Source organism: Cervus elaphus, chromosome 11 (genome assembly GCF_910594005.1).
Source record: "Cervus elaphus chromosome 11, mCerEla1.1, whole genome shotgun sequence".
Lineage (NCBI taxonomy): Eukaryota > Metazoa > Chordata > Mammalia > Artiodactyla > Cervidae > Cervus > Cervus elaphus.
In genome coordinates, this window is record NC_057825.1 from 98634493 (window position 1) to 98655937 (window position 21445).

At 38.5% G+C, this 21445-nt stretch overlaps 1 protein-coding gene across 1 annotated transcript in view; it reads left to right on the top strand.

Annotated features, from left to right (window-relative positions):
• Positions 1-21445, top strand: part of MGAT4A (alpha-1,3-mannosyl-glycoprotein 4-beta-N-acetylglucosaminyltransferase A) — a 122425-nt gene that overhangs the window by 62302 nt on the left and 38678 nt on the right. The window contains exon 5 of the mRNA XM_043918637.1: positions 1753-1886. Within this exon, the coding sequence (XP_043774572.1) occupies positions 1753-1886 (134 nt within the window). The remainder of the gene's footprint in view (positions 1-1752; positions 1887-21445) is intronic.

The window sequence follows — 21445 nt, forward strand, 5'->3', positions numbered from 1 at the left end:
AATGCCTTGAATTTAACGTGTTCAATATGTATGTTCAAAACAAATATAGCACACCTTTTTTTGAGTCCTTGAAAACTCTTCAGCCCAGAATGAGAGAGACGATTATGGTATTCAAACTTGGGGGTTTCCCTTAAGCTATTTGGACCTTAGCATTCTGAATTGCACAATCCTGGTAGTAACATCATGGATCCATAAGCTTTAAGCCTCCTTCTAGCTTTAAAAGTCTATGACCTCTAAGTATTGGGTTGGCCAAAAAGTTCATTTGGATTATGGAAAAAGTTGATATTTTGTAGTATAGTATCTCTAATAAATTGTGACATAATTAAAACTTCATTTTAAATTTTGCAAGCTACTTCTCCACTGATATATAACACTTAGGATACTAAGACTTTGAAAGATGTTATTTTTAAAAACATTGTGAAATACTGTAATGTATGTGTTCCTAAATATTACTGTGCTATGCAGAATTGTGTCATAAAATGCTAAAAATGGGGTTAGGATCACAACACTCAAAAACCACTGTCAGTTGCACACGAAGAAAAGATAAGCTAATAAAAGCAGTGGCACAATGTTGCACATATTGAATGAAGGAGAAGTGCATAAATACTACAATAAATATGATATTCTATCAATATCTTGTGAAAAGGACTTGAGGATTGCTTGTTAAAGTGGGCTTCAGGGGGACTGCCGCTTGGAAGGTGTTTATGAAGTGGTGCAAAGTGGGTGAACTGAATTCTGGTGGAAAGTTGTAGCACCAGAAATAGACGGGTGTGGTTCTCAGCGAGCAGTGACTGGGACAGCTGTGCATTATTTTTACCCGGCTTGGGTCACTTTTCTGAACTCAGTCCACATGGGTACAGTTTTCTGTGCTCACCTAGTGTTTGTCCCGGGGGGAAATTGTATAAAAGCCAACATAAAATCCACGTCATGCCCAAATTGTTCTCTAGTGTATTCATCATGTCAGAAGAATGCTTCAAAACAAGAGTTATGGTAGACTTGACTGTAATTTTAGACTTACAGTTGCACAAATAGTACACAGTTTCCGTATTACCTCACTTAGTTTCTGTAAATATTCACACCTATGTAGCTGTAGTATGATGATGAAAACCAGGAAATTAGCGTTAATGCTGTTAACCTTGGCTCTTACTCAGATTGTGTCATTTTATTGTTGCTGTTATTCTGTCCCAGGATCTAACTCAGGATCCTGTATTTCATGTAATTGTCAGGTCCCCTTAGTCTTCTCCAGTCAAGGACAGTTCCTCATCCTTTCTTTCCTGGTCTTGGTGGAGTATCCCCTGAGTTTGTATTTGTCTGACGTTTCTTCATGGTTAGATTGAGGTTATGAATTTGGAAAAAAAGTCACAGAAGGGATGTTGTGTCCTCCTTAGGGCACCTCATACATAACATGTGAGACATTAATTTTTAGGATGTGTTTAATATTTCTGAGTTTTAGTTGTATCATAAAATCTGTTGTTTACACTTTACTGTCCATTTTTACTGTGTGGTTTAATGTCTTTCATCTTTATCAGTTCTTTGACATTATTGCTTTTCTTATGAAGAAACTGTATGGAAAAGAATTATTGTGTAATAGGTATGCCCCATATCTTTGACTATTTTTCTTTCTGAAATGTAGTATATTTCGATCACCCAATTCTTTCTATCCACTTGAGAGGGTATAATTTTGAAATAGTGTAGTTTTTCTGCATTGTCTTTGTGACGTCTTTTAATATAATTATCATTTTTTTGTTTCAGTTTCAATAGTAATGGGAATTCCTACAGTGAAGAGAGAAGTTAAATCTTACCTCATAGAAACTCTTCATTCCCTTATTGATAATCTGTATCCTGAAGAGAAGTTGGACTGTGTTATAGTAGTCTTCATAGGAGAGGTAATTATTTGTTATATATATATATTTTTATCACATATAATCTGTGAGAATTGAGGCCATATTTTGAATATGCTCTTATAAACTTTTTGTATAAAATGTGATGAGTAAAGGTTAGGTGGTCTGTTCCATCTGACAGTTAAATATAAATCTAACTTGTAATGTTTGCATTCACTTCCTTTCTGTATTCACAATCCAGGAATGGTAATATCTGTTGTCAGTTGGATGATATTATTATATATGTAGGTCTTTACAAACAAGTCTCCATTTTTAGCTCCAGGACCTGAACTTGGAGATGTGCATTGATGTGTTTTGGGAGTTTTGAACCCTGAGAAAGGTTTAGCCTCGGCTGGGGTTTTCATCATTTCTGTCCTCCCTACCTCTTCTCTGTACTCCCAAGGTGCAGCCACATTATTGTGAACCTATGGCTGATTCATGTTGATGTTTGGTGGAAGCCACCACAGTTCTGTAAAGCAATTGTCCTTCATTTAAAAACAAATAAATTTTAAAAAGTCCAAAAATGAAAAGTCAAACATCATGTTAATGATAAATACTAGGTTTCTTTTATTTTAGTCTCCTCCAAAGATATGGGGAAAGAGTAAATCTTGAGCAAGTTTTTTAATGAGGAAGAAGCACCCTGGAATAAATATTTCCTCAGTTATTATATAGAATTTCAGAACATAAGAAGGTTTTATAACCTCATCCGATTCTGGCCCACTGATTCCCAACTTTTCAGTGTTTCCTGTCTCTTTTTAAATGAAAATGTTCTTGTTTATATATAAAGAATAGACACATGTATATTGTTCAAAACATTACAGAAATGTATATTGAAAAATTGCCTGTTAACTCCTCCATATAGATATAACAACTGTCACTATTTTGAAATACATACATCTTGAGATATGAAATATGAAATACATATATCTTAAGAAATTTTTCCTGACTGTATACATATATATAAATGGAATTGTTCTGTATATTTCTTAGTATCATGGACATTTTCCCAAGCTAAAACAGATAGCTATCACACCATCATTGTTATGGCTTTGTAACGTTCCACTGTATGGTTTTTAGTATTCTTGATTTAATTTCTGATTGACAGATTTAGACTGTTTCATACCTTTGCTGTTTTCACACTGCACTGAACATTACTGTAAATAAATGGTTGTGCACTTGGCTGGTACTGATGGAGGATCAGTTCCTAACTGTGGAATTACTGGGTGGAGTCCACATACATTAAATGTTCACACCTGGGCAAGATGCCCTGCAGAAGCTGAGCTGCTCATGTCCCTTTTCAGCAGTTTGGGAGAGAGCTTGGTACCCTGTCCCCAGGTTCTGTGAGATAACATTATTATTCTTTAAGTTTATTTTGGCTAATTTGATCGGTAATGATATACATTGCTTTTGTTTCATTTGTCTATTTGGATTTGTCTATTGGATTAAGTGGTTTATATATATTTGGGCCATTTGTATTTATAATATTATTGTTTTTTAACTTATTTATTTTAGTTGAAGGCTAATTAATTTACAATATTGTGGTGGTTTTTGCCGTACACTGACATGAATCAGCCACAGGTGTACATGTGTCCCCCATCCTGAACCCCCCCCCCCCCACCACCCTCCCCATCCGATCCCTCTGGGTTGTCCCAGTGCACCGGCGTTGAGTGCCCTGTTTCATGCATCGAACTTGGCTTGGTCATCTATTTCACATATGGTAATTTACGTTTCAATGCTGTTCTTTCAGATCATCCCACCCTCGCCTTCTCACACAGAGTCCAAAAGTCTGTTCTTTACATCTGTGTCTCTTTTGCTGTCTTGTATATAGAGTCGTCGTTACCATCTTTTTAAATTCCATATGCATGCATTACTATACTGTATTGGTGTTTTTCCTTCTGACTTTGTTTCTTACTCTCTATAATAGGCTCCAGTTTCATCCACCTCATTAGAACTGACTCAAATGCGTTCTTTGTTATAGCTGAGTAATATTCCATTGTGTATGTCTACCACAACTCTCTTATCCATTTGTCTACCAATGGACATCTAGGTTGCTTCCATGTCCTGGCTATTGTAAACAGTGCTGCAATGAAAATTGGGGTACACGTGTCTCTTTCATTTCTGATTTCCTCAGTGTGCATGCCCAGCAGTGGAATTGCTGGGTTGCATTCTATTTCTAGTTTTTTAAGGAATATCCACACTGTTCTCCAGAGTGGCTGTACTAGTTTGCATTCCCACCAGCAGTGTAAGAGGGTTACTTTTTCTCCACACCCTCTCCAGCATTTATTGTTTGTAGACTTTTCGATAGCAGCCCTTCTCACGGGTGTGAGATGGTTCCTCACTGTGGTTTTGACTTGCAGTTCTCCGATAATGAGTGATGTTGAATAGCCTTTGCTCATCCTTTTCATTTGTAAGTTTTGATTTATAAGAAATTTTCATATAAGTGAACTCTGACTGTCTAATTAACTCTGTTGTCCAGTTTGTTTTTTGCATGAGCTTTGTTTATGATGTTTTTGTCTGTTATAGAAATTGTACATTTTAATTAATCAAATTTGTCAATCACAGATTGTATATCGGTAGAAATTGGTACAACCTCTTTAGAAAGCAGTTTGTCAATAGCTGTTAAAATGTCAGGTTTCCTCTGTGAGCTAACATCCTGCTTCTAAAAATTGATCCAGTAGAAACACTGTGTGTGTTTAAATATATTCCAGTACATGACGCATTCGTACAGCTCTTAATGTGCGTTGGTAAAGTGAATAGAGAAAATGGTCTCGTGAAACAGACTGGAAACCATTTTTTAGATTAATTTTCATTGAAGCCTCCTTGCTTTACTTTGCTGTGTTAGTTTCTGCTGCATGGTAAAGCAAGTCAGTTTTATACGCGCGTGTGCGTGTGTGTGTGTGTGTGTACACACACATATATCCCCTCTTTTTAGATTTTCTTGGACTTGAAACTGTTGGTAGCAGATATCTTGAGGATGGGGATTATAGGAAGAAACCACTTTATATTCCATGTAGTTTTGTAAAATTAAAATGGAAGAAAATGACTGTTTGTTTATTTTGATCGTGCTGGTCTGTGTTGCTGCGTGGGAGCGTCTCACTGCAGTAGCCTGTCTTGTGGGGAGCGTGGGCTCTGGCGCGTGCGGGCTCAGTGGTTGTGAGGCATGGCGTAGTTGCCCCACGGCGGGTGGGATCTTCCCAGACCAAGGGTCAAGTCTGTGTGCCCTGCATTGGCAGGTGGATTCTTATCCACTCTACCACCAGGGAGGACCTAAGGTTGGAACTTTTTTGCAAAGAGCTTGTATTGATTTTTATCAGGGAAAGAGCCTTAAAATTTAAAAACTGTAGAATAAAAAACTATCCTTACTCATTTGAAAAGTTGTACCCAGCTTATAGACAGAGAGAAACACTTGCTGTTGTTCAGTCACTGAGTTGTGTCCAACTCTTTGCGACCCCATGGACTGCGGCACACCAGGCTTTCCTGTCCTTCACTGTCTCCCGGAATTTGCTCAAGTTCGTGTTCATTGAGTTGGTAATGCCATCTCATCCTCTGTCTCCCCCATCTCCTGCCTCAGTCTTTCCCAGCACCAGGGTCTTTTCCAGTGAGTCAGCTCTTGGCATCAAGTGACCAAAATATTGGAGCTTCAGCTTCGGAATCAGTTCTTCCAATGAATAGTCAGGGTTGAGTTCCTTTAGGATTGACTGGTTTGATCTCCTTGCTGTCCAAGGGACTCTGAAAAGTCTTCTCTAGCACCACAGTTCAAAAGCATCAATACTTTGGCACTCAGCCTTCTTTCTGGTCACCTTTCATGTCTGTACATGACTACTAGAAAAAACATAGTTTTGACTGTATGGACCTTTGTTGGCAAAATGATGTCTCTGCTTTTTAATGTGCTAGGTTTGTTATAGCTTTTGAACCCACGATGAAGATTCATGACCCTTTTGCTGTAGCTGTTTCTCTGATCACTAAGATATAATAATGCTGGGTTTGGAGTAACATGACCTGTGTTCAGGGTCTGGATTCTGCCACTGGAGCAGGTAGCTTTTTTGGGCAGCCTCAGTTTCTTCATCTTTAAAAGGGAAGTAATGCCTTAGAGGTCAACACTGTTACAGGGAGGTGCAATGAGATCACACTTTTGGAAGATACTATACCACCAGGAAAGTCCCAGTATAAAATTATTAATCGCCACATTTGGTTCAACACTGGTTAAGAGTTTTCACCTAAGTGTCTGGTAGCCTGGGACTCATTTAATACTATTCCCAAATGCGTGTTCTGTGGCTCTGACCATGATTGTCTTGTAGGATGGCTCCTAATCTAGATCTCTAGCTTCTTCTTGAGTCTCTACTTTCAACTGCCGACTTGATAACATCATTTGAAGTATTTTATGGGCAGCTCTTAATCTGTCCATAACTAAATTAATGTGGTTTCTCCAAACTGCCTCTCTTCCAGGTTTCTGGTCTGCTTATTAAAGGTTCTTTACATCATAGTGTGGGATTCCCTTGTGGCTCAGCTGGTAATGAATCCACCTGCAGTGTGGGAGACCTGGGTTCGATCCCTGGGTCGGGAAGATCCCCTGGAGAGGGGAAAGGCTCCCCACTCCAGTATTCTGGCCTGGAGAATTCCGTGGACTGTATAGCCATGGGGTCGCAGAGAGTCGGACACGACTGAGCACGCTTCACTTCACACCATGGTGTTAGTAGGTCTGGGCTGTAGTCATTCTGCCGCCAGTTTATTACACAGACCTTGCATGTCCTTGGTTGCCTTTGTGATACTCCTCACCCTAAACGTTGCTTCTTCCTTTTTCTTTCTTATTCCTCCTTCAGCTCCCAGCTCATCCCTTTTATGAAACTGTCCCCTACTCTCCCATTTGAAATTAACCTAGAGTAAATTGGCCAAAGTAAATTTGTGTTTTGCTAACATTTTCAGCTTTTATAAAAATGTGAATTACCATGGGTGTACTTTAACATGTGAGGAGAAAATTAGAAATGAAAAAACTAGACAAGAATACGCATAGACAGTGAAGGAGATCATAGTCTCTTCATCCTCGTTGGACTTTCTGTTCTTCATGCTTTTTCCTTGAAGTGGGGAACTGTAAGATGCCCCTTGGGGAAGAAAGGAGAGACAGAAAAGTAATCATTTGCTGTGTTTCTATTTCTTTGTTCCTCTCTGATGGTTTTTCCTTAAATGTCCATTGGTTTACTTTGATGAGACATTTATGGAAAATTCAAGGTTTCAAACAATTGGCTGTTGTTGCATTACTGAGAGTTCACTAACTGCATTCTGAAATTGCAGGAAGAGTAGAGAGGAATGAATTCCACGTGCTCTGAAGGATCTGTGATACCAACCAAGGGTGGTATTTCTATTTCATTCTTTCATTCTTGTGTTTACTTTTACTTAGAATATAATTCTTATTTTTGTATCCCAATGAGACTTAGTTGTCTATATGCCTCCTATTTTTATGTATATATTTTTTATTGATTTATGGTATTTCTTCTTATTTCACAATCATTTCTATAATATTATTTTTGTCATGATCATTTCTGACAGAATATTTTCCTACAGTATACTCTGAATGTTAGCAAAAATTATTTTTTTATGTTCCTTTCTTATCTTTGGAAAATTCCCCATTTAATGAATCTTGTTGAGAGAAAGTATCTTCCTCCCACTATGGAAACTAAAAAATGCCAGATGTTTGCTTGACCCGTTCAGTCATGTGACCTAAGCTCAGCCACGTGGCTATTCCTTTCCCGGACTTTGTGTGGAGCTTCATTTTTTTTCAGATGACATGGAAAACCCCTCCAAAACAGGCAGATTGCTTGAACTAAGAGGGGGATTTATTAAGGTGGATCAGTTTATACTTCTAAATGCCAATAGCAAAAAATTAGAAGATATATTTAGCAGTATTTTTCTAAAGAAGCAGAGATTGTGGACAGTGCATTCTGGTGATGGACAGTGGTGGATTTGGGGTCTCCAGGGACTAAGGGGCAGAGTCCAGAGCATCGACTGTTGATGGATGGTGAGGAGCAGAAAGCTATGGCATTGTGACCATTCTGTGATTTTTGGCTCCGGCCCTGCTTTATTTCTGCCACCTTCCTAGCCTGGTTCCTCAACCTCACTGGAGCTTCTGTGAATTCTAACCACTCATCTTCAGTAAATTGTTTTTCTAACTATTCTACCTGAGTCAATTTCTGTTGGTTCCAACTAAGATCCTGTTTGCCTAGAAACAATCCGAAAGCCATATTTAATTTTTAAGTTCCTAAACAATAGATTTCAAGTTGTGATTCTACAATGAAATAACAAATTCATCATGTTGGAAAAATACCTAAAAGTAGTCTCTGAAAAGGTGAGTTTAGGGAATTTCTGGCTTTTTGGAGTGTTTAATATTTGGCGTGAGAACAGTTTTGCTTTTTATTCAGTTTCCAGTTTTACTGTTGTATACATCCTAGTGTGTGTTTTACAGTCAGAGTGCCAGAGACCTTTAGTATGCTTTCTTTAAATTCTTTGATTTAAATTGAGTTGATGGTGCTAGTTGGTTAGCAGGCCTATGGGCAGGATTTGCAGAGCAGGTAAATTTGTAAATGAAAACAAATTGAATAATAACCAGAGAGAATTGATCCGGTTGCTATGGATTTTTATTTTTTGTTCTGTATTTTACTTGCAAGGGAAAATTATTTGCTACTTAGTTAATTTTTTGGTCAGGTAATAGGATCACATGGTTTAAAAATTATAAATGTGTGTTTATATACCTCAAAAAGTCTCTCCTCTAAGGCTGTTCCCCTTGCCTGTTGTTTTTCTTTTAAGCTTTTATATTGGACATTAGCCAGTTAACCATGTTGTGATAGTTTCAGGTGGACTTTGTAGGGGCTCAGCCACACATACACGTGTACCCGCTCTCCCCACACTGCCCCCATCCAGGCTGCCACATAACATTGAGCGGGATGCCCTATGCTGTGTGGCAGGTCTTTGCTGGTGCCCATTTTAAAAATAGCAGTGTGTGCATGTCCATCCCAAACTCCAAGACTATCCCTTCCCGCCTCCATCTCCCTTACCCTACCCTGGTGACGGTAAGTTCATTCTCTTAAGTCTGTGAGTATGTTTCTGTTTTGTAAATAAATTCATTTATATCATTTCTCTTTAGATTCTGCATGTAAGGGATGTCGTGTGGTATGTGCCCTTCTCTGACTTACATCACTCAGGTTGACAGTCTCCACGTCCCCCTCACCTGTGATGGTTGTTTACCCGTTCAGAGGTACTTCACGAGTGTAGGCATGGATGTATTATTTTTCTCCCCATTTCTACATAGATGATATAATACTAGCAGATTTTCATGTTAGAACAGTAACAGCTACTTAGATTTCTTGTCCGTTTTGATAAAATGCCTTCCTAGAAAGTGGTTCATTTTATAAAAGTTTAAAAATTTGCTTTGTATAGAGTGGAGCAAAGTAACTTCTGTTCTTTTTGTGATGATTTCTCCTTAATTTCTTAGTTTATGCATTTGTATTTGTATGCCCTTCTCCTTTAATGGGTTAGCTCATGGATCTGGTTTTATTTATTATCCTCTAAACCATCTTTTAGGTTTATTATTTCTCTCTTTTGTTTTCTAATTTATTAATGTCTGCTTTTAACACTATTAATTTTTTTTGCTTTTGTTGGTTCCATTTTATACTTTGCAAACATCTTGACCCAGATGCTACTGATTTATTATTTGCTATTTATTATTTCCTTTTGCTGATATAAGAACTAATATAAATTTTCTTTTGAGTACTGTGTTAGCGCTGTATCCCATAGGTTCTAATGTGAAATGTTTCAATTCTTAAGTCCATGATTTTTTTAAATTGAAGTATAGTTTATCTATAGTGTTATAGTTTCTTGTGTACAACAGAATGATTCAATGTTTTTACAGATTACAGTCCATTTAAAGTTATTATAAATGGCTATATTCCTTGTATCTATTAATTTCCTACCCCTACCCTGCACCATCTGTGATTTTGGTTTGTGTTTCCTCTTTGACCAAGGAGATGACCAAGAGTGTTCTTAAATTTTCTTGTTGGTAGGGGTTTTTTGTTTTTTGCATTGGTTATTTTGGGGGGAAGTTTCACATTTCATTTTTAAAAACTATTTTGAAATAATCTTCAACTTGTAGGAAAATCGCAGAAGTTATACTGAGTTCCCAGATATCCTGTAGCCAATCTCCCCAAATGTCAGCATCTTACGTGGCCATAATGGACGAAAAAATCTGAATGAACTTTTGGCCAACACATTACATCCCCAAGAAAGCTGGTCCCTTTTTTTTTTGGAGAATGGTAATAGAAACCAAGACCTGGGTTCCAGATATGCTCCTTGTTCTTGAGGAATCATTGCTTCTGGTCTTTTCAGTGGCCAGAGCTAGGAAGTATGTGTATGCATACCTACACAGGCATTCACACATATGTACATCTGTGTACATCCTGTGTGCATCTGTTTGTAGGTACAGCCCAATACCACAGGGTTTATCCTAGCCTCCGAAATCGTTCCTTAATTTTATCTCTTTTTCTCCAACGATGAGAAGTTTGGTCCTCATGATTCATAGTGTATCTACTTACTTGGTATGTGTGCTCAATTGTGTCCCACTTGCAGCCCCAGGGACTATAGCCCACCAGGCTTCTCTGTGCATGGAATTTTTCTAACAATACTGGAGCAGGTTGCCATTTCCTACTCCAGGGGATCTTTCCAACCTGGGGATTGAACCCGTGTCCCTTACATCTTCTGCATTGGCAGACGGGTTCTTCGCCACTAGCTCCGCCTAGAAACCCCATCTACTTATTTGTGTAGCCTACCTAAACCTGTTAGTTAAAGTTCATTTTCTCGTTTTCCTCAAAAAAGGTTCGTGTGAGGAGTTTTTTTTTTCCTTAGGAGGTTAGGGGAGCAGTATAGTGCTGTTGCTGAAACTAGACAGATGTTATTCCAGCTTTCTTATTTTTTGCTACAAGTAATCCATATTTAGTCTGATTGCCCAAAAGATTCTTTTTCAGTTTTAAAGCCTACTAATTTTGCTATAATATGTCTTGATTTTAACCACTATGTGTGGATCATTTTCCCTGGCACATGATATATTCTTTACGTATATAGAGTCAGGTCTTCTTTAATTTCCAGAAAGAACTTTTGAATGGTACCTTTTATTATGAAAACTTTAAGACATACAAAAAAATTGATAGAATTTTACAGTAAATACCTATTTACATATTACCTAAATTCTACTAATGTCTTAGTGTTTTTATTTATCACATCTCTATTTATCCATCACTATTTGAACCTTGCCCATTAAGACATTTGGATAGTGGTGCTGAGTTTTTCAGAGTTCTTTGTATATAATGGATGCCATTCCTTTGTAAATATGTGATCCTGTGAGTGTTTCTCCCAATCTGTGGGAGTCTGTGCCTCTTTTTGCCTTATCTGAGTGAGCACAACTGTTTCATTTTGATGAAGTTTAATTTATCAATGTTTTTTGTTATGATTGTTGCTCTCCATGACTTAAGGAACCCTTGCTTCCCCCTAAATCATAACGATTTTCTTCTCTGAAAAATTCACGCTTCAACTTGCCCTTTAGGTCTATAGTCCATCTAGTGGTAATTTTTTGGTCATGTTAAAGTTCACTGTTTCTTATATAGATGTCATTTACTCTTGTACCAGGTATTGAAACACTTTCCTTTCCCCATTGGATTTCTTTGGTGCTTTGGTTGAAAATCCAGTGATCCTATAAGTGTGGGTCTTTTTTTGTTTTATTCCATTGATCTGTGGATTGATGCTTATACAAACTCCTCACTCTCTTAATGACTATAACTTTGAAGTATTGAAGTCAGATAAGTTAAGTCCTCCAATTCTCTTCTTTTCAAGATTATTTTAGAGACTTTAGGTCTTTTGCATTTCTGTGTATATTTTAGAATCATTCCAATCATTTTTACTACCTGCAGTTGCTTTACAACAGCTTCAACTGGGTGTGTTTTTCTTTTAAATTAATGAGGAAGTATTTGGTCCTCATTTCTCACCTGTTTTGTGTCTATTGACATAGTTACTTTTGTTCACAAGTTTTGTTGAAGCTCTTCTTTCTTTCTTTTATTTTTCCATAGTTGCTGTGTTGGTTCCTTCTTTATGAATCATCATTGAAGGAAATGGCTTTTTTCTCTAGACTCCTGATTTATAGGAGGAGGAGGAACAGGCTAATTGGTGATTTGTTTTATTTTTTTGATCAAAGACCATGCCTTTGTAACTGCCACAGAGTCTGGCTGCTTCCTGCAAATATAGCTAGTCTTCATGATTCTGCATGTTACCTTGGATTACTGGAACCAAACTGGGTTCCTTTAGAGTTTGAGAATGTTGGTTGTTAGTTTTGGTTTACCGGAAATGGAGCTTGCATTCCTGCCTGTCTCTCATTGGTGAGTGTGTGATGTCAGCGCCGTGTTCCTGCGTGAGCTCTGCGTGAGTGGTTCAGTCTTTGCTGGTTAGACCCTCCAGTGTGATTTCAGTCTGGGCTTCTGACCTGAATGCTTCAGAACCTCCTTCCACCCCAAAGCACCCGACGTGTGTGGTGTCCTCAGAAACAGTGGCCATCGCTAGACTTAACATTTTCTCACACTCGCATCGTTACCTGTTTGTCATCTTTTTCTATAGAGGCAAAAGAGCAGATTTCACTCTAAGTCATCTTTCACTCACTGAACTAGTATTTATCGAAGTACTAAAATGAGGAAGGTACTGGAGGAGATTAAAAAAAATCCATTAGACAGTAGATTGTGCCCTTAACTTGTAGTCTGGCATTACACCAGAAAAATTTTTTCTGTACCCTTTTCTTTTTTTGACAAATTTGTTTTAGTTATATATGCACAAAGCTAAGTGCATTTAAGCTATATACGCACAAGAGTCCAAAAGTTCCTCAAGGTTTCTTATACTAAACAGCAATCTCCTATCTTCATTCTTCCTACCCCACCCCCATTGCCCTTCCTTTCTGTTCCCCATTTCCTCCCGCTCTGAGATCTCCAGCTCACTGGCCATCAGGTAAAGTAGAAATACTTCTTGTTATGCTGTTCAGTTGATTGTCAGTTCTTTGAAAAGATCAAAGATAACTCTTAGTTTTATTGCCTTTATCATTTCTATATTTTCATTTTATTTTTATTTAATTACTTTTAACTGAAGTATAGTTGAATTATGTTAATGACTGCTGTATAGCAAAGTGACTCAATGATACATATATATATACATACATATATATATATGTTCTTTTTCACAATCTTTTCCATTATTGAGTATAGTGCTCAAGCCTTTTGCAGACTTGCTGATGATCTGCCTATTATTAGTTGTTTCTATTCTTGAATTTAAATCACAGGTAACTGTCTTGGTGCTTCAGAAGTATTTTTGGCCTGTAATGTTTTTAGCAGCTAGATTTTTTTTTTTTTTAATTTTTTATTAGTTGGAGGCTAATTACTTCACAACATTTCAGTGGGTTTTGTCATACATTGATATGAATCAGCCATAGATTTACACGTATTCCCCATCCCGATTCCCCCTCCCACCTCCCTCTCCACCCGATTCCTCTGGGTCTTCCCAGTGCACCAGGCCCGAGCACTTGTCTCATGCATCCCACCTGGGCTGGGGATCTGTTTCACCATAGATAGTATACATGCTGTTCTTTTGAAATATCCCACCCTCCCCTTCTCCCACAGAGTTCAATAGTCTGTTCTGTATTTCTGTGTCTCTTTTTCTGTTTTGCATATAGGGTTATCGTTACCATCTTTCTAAATTCCATATATATGTGTTAGTATGCTGTAATGTTCTTTATCTTTCTGGCTTACTTCACTCTGTATAAGGGGCTCCAGTTTCATCCATCTCATTAGGACTGGTTCAAATGAATTCTTTTTAACGGCTGAGTAATATTCCATGGTGTATATGTACCACAGCTTCCTTATCCATTCATCTGTTGATGGGCATCTAGGTTGCTTCCATGTCCTGGCTATTATAAACAATGCTGCAATGAACATTGGGGTGCACGTGTCTCTTTCAGATCTGGTTTCCTCAGTGTGTATGCCCAGAAGTGGGATTGCTGGGTCATATGGCAGTTCTATTTCCAGTTTTTTAAGAAATCTCCACACTGTTTTCCATAGCGGCTGTACTAGCTTGCATTCCCACCAACAGTGTAAGAGGGTTCCCTTTTCTCCATACCCTCTCCAGCATTTATTGCTTGTAGACTTTTGGATAGCAGCCATCCTGACTGGCGTGTAATGGTATCTCATTGTGGTTTTGATTTGCATTTCTCTAATAATGAGTGATGTTGAGCATCTTTTCATGTGTTTGTTAGCCATCTGTATGTCTTCTTTGGAGAAATGTCTGTTTAGTTCTTTGGCCCATTTTTGAATTGGGTCATTTATTTTTCTGGAATTGAGCTGCAGGAGTTGCTTGTATATTTTTGAGATTAATCCTTTGTCTGTTTCTTCATTTGCTATTATTTTCTCCCAATCTGAGGGCTGTCTTTTCACCTTACTTATAGTTTCCTTTGTAGTGCAAAAGCTTTTAAGTTTCATTAGGTCCCATTTGTTTAGTTTTGCTTTTATTTCCAATATTCTGGGAGGTGGGTCATAGAGGATCTTGCTGTGATTTATGTCGGAGAGTGTTTTGCCTATGTTCTCCTCTAGGAGTTTTATAGTTTCTGGTCTTACATTTAGATCTTTAATCCATTTTGAGTTTATTTTTGTGTATGGTGTTAGAAAGTGTTCTAGTTTCATTCTCTTACAAGTGGTTGACCAGCCTTCCCAGCACCACTTGTTAAAGAGGTTGTCTTTTTTCCATTGTATATCCTTGCCTCCTTTGTCAAAGATAAGGTGTCCATAGGTTCGTGGATTTATCTCTGGGCTTTCTATTCTGTTCCATTGATCTATATTTCTGTCTTTGTGCCAGTACCATACTGTCTTGATGACTGTGGCTTTGTAGTAGAGTCTGAAGTCAGGCAGGTTGATTCCTCCAGTTCCATTCTTCTTTCTCAGGATTACTTTGGCTATTCGAGGTTTTTTGTATTTCCATACAAATTGTGAAATTATTTGTTCTAGTTCTGTGAAAAATACCATTGGTAGCTTGATAGGGACTGCATTGAATCTATAGATTGCTTTGGGTAGAATAGCCATTTTGACAATATTGATTCTTCCAATCCATGAACACGGTATGTTTCTCCATCTGTTTGTGTCCTCTTTGATTTCTTTCATCAGTGTTTTATAGTTTTCTATGTATAGGTCTTTTGTTTCTTTAGGTAGATATACTGCTAAGTATTTTATTCTTTTTGTTGCAGTGGTGAATGGTATTGTTTCCTTAATTTCTCCTTCTGTTTTTTCATTGTTAGTATATAGGAATGCAAGGGATTTCTGTGTGTTAATTTTATATCCTGCAACTTTACTATATTCATTGATTAGCTCTAGTAATTTTCTGGTAGAGTCTTTAGGGTTTTCTATGTAGAGGATCATGTCATCTGCAAACAGTGAGAGTTTCACTTCTTCTTTTCCTATCTGGATTCCTTTTACTTCTTTTTCTGCTCTGATTGCTGTGGCCAAAACTTCCAACACTATGTTGAATAGTAGTGGTGAGAGTGGGCACCCTTGTCTTGTTCCTGATTTCAGGGGAAATGCTTTCAATTTTTCACCATTGAGGGTGATGCTTGCTGTGGGTTTGTCATATATAGCTTTTATTATGTTGAGGTATGTTCCTTCTATTCCTGCTTTTTGGAGAGTTTTAATCATAAATGAGTGTTGAATTTTGTCAAAGGCTTTCTCTGCATCTATTGAGATAATCATATGGTTTTTATCTTTCAATTTGTTAATGTGGTGTATTACATTGATTGATTTACGGATATTAAAGAATCCTTGCATTCCTGGGATAAAGCCCACTTGGTCGTGGTGTATGATTTTTTTAATATGTTGATGGATTCTGTTTGCTAGAATTTTGTTAAGGATTTTTGCATCTATGTTCATCAGTGATATTGGTCTGTAGTTTTCTTTTTTTGTGGCATCTTTGTCTGGTTTTGGAATAAGGGTGATGGTGGCCTCATAGAATGAGTTTGGAAGCTTACCTTCATCTGCAATTTTCTGGAAGAGTTAGAGTAAGATAGGTGTTAGCTCTTCTCTAAATTTTTGGTAGAATTCAGCTGTGAAGCCATCTGGTCCTGAGCTTTTGTTTGCTGGAAGATTTTTGATTACAGTTTCGATTTCCTTGCTTGTGATGGGTCTGTTAAGATCTTCTATTTCTTCCTGGTTCAGTTTTGGAAAGTTATACTTTTCTAAGAATTTGTCCATTTCATCCAAGTTGTCCATTTTATTGGCATAGAGCTGCTGGTAGTAGTCTCTTATGATCCTTTGTATTTCAGTGTTGTCATAGCAGCTAGATTTTAAGATGTTGGGCTTCCAAGGTAACTCAAACAGTAAAGAATCTTCCTGCAGTGTGGGAGACCTGGGTTTGATCCTTGGGTTGGGAAGATCCCCTGGAGAAGGGCATGGCATCCCACTCCATTATTCTTGCCCGGAGAATTCCATGGACAGAGGAGCCCGGTGGACTAAGTCCATGGGGTCGCAAAGGGTCAGACACACCTGAGTGACTAACACACACACAACACAAATACTTATGCATTGATTATAAATCACACAAATTCTGGTCAGGAAGAAAGTGTGTGTGTGTGTGTATCTATATGTCCTATAAAAGTTGCTTGTAGTTATTTACCAAAACAGTGGTGTTAGACATAACATTGAATGAAACAAAGCATCTGCCCAATGAAACTTACATTGTCAAGGACAGATAAAAAGGCAAATACATATCAATAATATGGTAGTGAATGCTGTGGAGAATAAATCAGAGTGAATAATAAAGGAAGTACCAGGTTGCCAAAGGATGGTTTATTTGAGTGATCAGGACCTTTGGGCAAAGACCTGAAGGGTGCAGCAGCCGAGCAGTCCAAGTGGACTGGCAGTGTGTGCAAAGGCCCTGAGGTGAGAGTGCTGCTTGGCATATTTTGTGGACCAGCCTGTGTGGAGAGGCCTCTGTGACTGGAGCAGAGAAGGTAAGGGGCTCAGCAGTGGGCAGCCGTGGAGGAGTGGGTTGGCCCAGATCGCTTAGGACTCTCCAGGCCATCACGAGAATGTGACTTTTACCCTCAGGCAGAGAACTGACAAAAAGTTTTTATTTTTGGTAAAGAGCCACATGACAAATGTTTTAGGCTTTGCAGGACATTCAGTCTCTGTTGCAACTGCTCCACTCTGCTATTGTAGCCCCCCGAACAGCCAGAAACAATATGTAAATAAAAGGGTGGGGTTGTGTTCCAGTAAAGTTTTAGTTTATGAAAACAAAGAGTGGGTCTGTTTTGCAAACTGCTGATGTACAAAGTCATTTGAGAGCTCTAAGTAGAAAAGATGCCTGACTGGCTTTTTTTTCTTTGAAGGCACTTTTGTTGTTATTCAGTTGCTCAGCTGTGTCCAACTCTTTGCCACCCCATGGACTGCAGCATGCCAGGCTTTCCTGTCCTTTACCATCTCCCAGAGTTTGCTTAAACTCATATCCATTGAGTCAGTGATGCCATCCAACCATCTCATCCTCTGTCACCCCTCTTCTCCTCTTGCCCTCAATCTTTCCCAGCATCAGAGTCTTTTCCAATAAGTCACTTTAAAATACTTTATTTGGAAATAATTTTAGAATTACAGAAAAGTTGGAAAAGTGATGCAGAATATCCCCTTCACTGCACTGACTCTAATGTTAATAACTCATGTAGCCACATTTGAATAATTAAGACCAGGAAATTAACCTTGACATACTGTTATTAGCCAAACTGTAGACATGATTCAGATTCCATGTTTTTCCACCTAAGGTCATTTGTCTATTCCAGCGTACAAGCCAAAATATCACATTGCATTTAGTTATTCTGTTTCCTTAATTTCCTTCTATCTGTGACAGTTCTTGATGCTTTTGAACTGTGGTGTTGAAGACTCTTGAGAGTCCCTTGGACTGCAAGGAGATCAGTCTTGGGTGTTCATTGGAAGGACTGATGCTGAAGCTGAAACTCTAGTACTTTGGCCACCTCATGCAAAGAGTTGACTCATTGGAAAAGACCCTGATGCTGGGAGGGATTGGGGGCAGGAGGAGAAGGGGACGACAGAGGATGAGATAGCTGGACTCAATGGACATGAGTTTGGGTAAACTCCGGGAGTTGGTGATGGACAGAGAGGCCTGGCGTGCTGCGATTCATGGGGTCACAAAGAATCAGACATGACTGAGCGACTGAACTGAACTGATGATAGTTGCTTTTCTTGTGTTTCATGAACTCGGAGACTTTTATTGAGTTGTTCGGTTGCGTCCAACTCTTTGTGACCCCATATACTGTAGCACGCCAGGTTACATGTCCTCCACTATCTCCCAGAGTTTGCTCAAATTCATGTCCGTTGAGTCAGTGATGCTATCTAACCATCTAATCCTCTGCCGCCCCCTTCTCCTTCAATCTTTCCCAGCATCAGATTCTTTTCCAGTGAGTCAACTCTTCACATCAGGTGGCCAAAGTACTGGAGCTTCAGCTTCAGCAACAGTCCTTCCAATGAATATTCAGGACTGATATCCTTTAGGTTGACAGCTTGACTATTTTAGAAACTACAAGCCAACTGTGGTACTTGTTACCTTCATTGGTAGATCTGCAGTTTATTATGAGCTGCCAACCCATTGTGGCACATGCCTGTCATTTTAATCCTTCTGTCACTTGTACACATTATCTTTCTGGAATTCTCACTGGGTCCCCACCCAACACACACGCAAGGGCACCATCATTTTCTGTGCAGCAGTCAGCCTCCTTTTGGCAAGTCTGTTCTGCACTCTCCAGCTGCTGTCTTCAGGTTTCCCTTCCTGCAACATGATCTGGAAATGTCTCCAGGTAGAAGTCGGGACAATCGTGATGCTCAGTTCTCTTTCGGAGATCCATCCTGCACAGTCTGCTGTCCACTGTCTGAGAACAACTGGATCATATATTTTGGCCAGCTTTTTAGTTGTTTATTGTTGCTCAGTCACTAAGTCGTGTCCGACTCTTTATGACCCCATGGACTGCAGCACGCCAGGCTTCCCTGTCCTTCACTATCTACTGGAGTTTGCTCAGACTCCTGTCTATTGAGTCAGTGATGCTATCCAGCATCTCATCCTCTGTTGCCCTCTTCTCCTCTTGCCTTCAATCTCTCCCAGAATTAGGGTCTTTTCTAATGAGTCAGCTCTTCATATCAGGTGGCCAAAGCATTGGAGCTTCGGTATCCGTCCTTCCAATGAATATTCAGGGTTGATTTCCCCTAAGATTGACTGGTTCGATTTCCCAGACTTCCCAGGCAAGAATACTGGAGTGGGTGGCCAGTTCCTTCTTTAGCTGATCTTCCCAACTCAGGGATTGAATCCACGTCTTCTGCATTGGCAGGCAGATTTTTTTTTTTTTTTTTTTACCACTTAGCCACCAGGGATGCCCTGTCCATTTGTGATGTCCAGTATCAAATAAGAATTTATTATTGTTATCCTGCATGCCAAGGAGCCAAAAAAAGGGACCCATAACTGGAAGAAAATGTAGCCACTAGGAGCAAGGATAGAGGACAGCAGGAAAGCTATCAACGGAATGATGGAAAGCCAGCAGGAGTTATTTAGAAGGTAACCATAAAAGGTGGCTGATGGCATTCTTATTTCTGTGGCCTATTTTCATTACCACCTGGTGGCCTGTTTGGCTAGTTCAACCTTTCTATCTCACCAGGACTCACCCAGTATAGCATTGCGAGCCCAGCCTTCCTGCTCAGCATCTCATTGATCCCATACTCCCAGGCTGTACACGTGTATACTAATAATAGTATATTATACCCTCTAAAATATATCCAAAATAGAAAAATTTACACTGTGACGTATTCCAGTGGATTATCTTACACATACCCTGTCTAAGGGTTTCCCTTGTGGCTCAGAATTTGCCTGTAATGCAGGAGACCTGGGTTTGATCCCTGGGTCAGGAAGATTCCCTGGAGAAGGGAATGGCTACCTACTCCAGCATTCTTGCCTGGAAAATCCCATGGACAGAGGAGCTTGGCGGGCTACAGTCCATGGTGTTGCAGAGTCAGATGCGACTTAGCACCTGAGCATGCATGCGCTCAGAGTTTGACGATATGGATGTGCTGTGGATATAAATATCCCTGCTTATGGTGTAGACACTAAGTAAATATTTGTGGAATGAAATGAGTAGAAGGTAGTAAATTTACATATGTGTGTGTGTACTAAGTTGTTTTAGTCGTGTCCAGCTCTTTGCAACCTGATGGACCGTAGCCTGCCAGGCTCCTCTGTCCATATATAAAGGACATTTAAAAAATGTTCTTTAAACATAAAATTAGTTTTTTAAAGACAGTTTTTACCTTCAAGTGATTTAAAATTCAGTCTTTTTAATTTTATGTTCTTTTTGATCTAGTGCTTAAAATTTCTTCTTTTCATCTGAGTAACTGTTTTACAGCTGGTACCTGTTAAAATTCTCTGATATGTTTATTTCTTCATAGGAGGTTGCCTCTAACATTCTGTTTTATTCATTAGACCATTATAAATAAGTTTCTATAATTTATTTGTAGAAGTATCTTTTTACTCAGACTTCTGTTTCACATATTTGTTCTTTGCAGTATTACAGAACACAAGAGCTATAGCATATTCAAAAGTGATATATTTTATAATTAATTGAGTTTAATCAAAAGTTTCTGTGAAGTATTTTGACTGCCGAAATTTCCTTACTGCCGTGACATTTGGCAAAGAATAATTTATAAATTATTGATTTAAGATAAAGATTGGAATTTGTTACTCTCATTTCATCTAATTTATACACTACTGGTAAAATTGATTCTTAAGCCAAGCATATATGTTGATGAATTATTATGTATATGTGACTTTACAGTGGTGAATTGTCAGTATTAGTGACTTATTTGAACCTGCTTCTATGCTTCTTAAACTTTTCCTTATATATCCCTAAGAGAAGCTGACCCACAGTTCAGTATGCACAGTCTGAAATCCTTCTTTTTCTACATTGAACTTTTTTCTTGGTTTTATGTTTTTGATTTTTATTTGGAATTCACCTAACATACAGTTCACCTATTTAAAATCAGAGTTCTATAGCCATCATCTCAATCAATTTTAGAACATTTTTTATCACCTAAAAAAGAAATTTTGGCATCCTTTAGCCATTACTCATTAATACTGCTTTCCCTCTAGGCTTAGACACTAATTAATAGACCACTAATCTACTTTCTGTCTCTGTAGATTTTTTTTTTAATTCTGGACAGTTTGTAAAAGTACAGTTATAAACTGTATGTGGTCCTTTGTGACTGGCTTCTCTCACTTAGCCTAGTGTTTTCAGGGTTCATCCATGTTTCAGTATGTATTTATACATCTTTTGGCTTTAATTAAAATAATTTTGCTTTACCATAAAAAAGACTTGATATTCCAAGAGGGGGAAATGCTCTTTCTTCTTTTCAATGTATGTCTACTCTTTTCCACCACCTATCTCAACCATATCATATCGCTTACATACCCTTGGA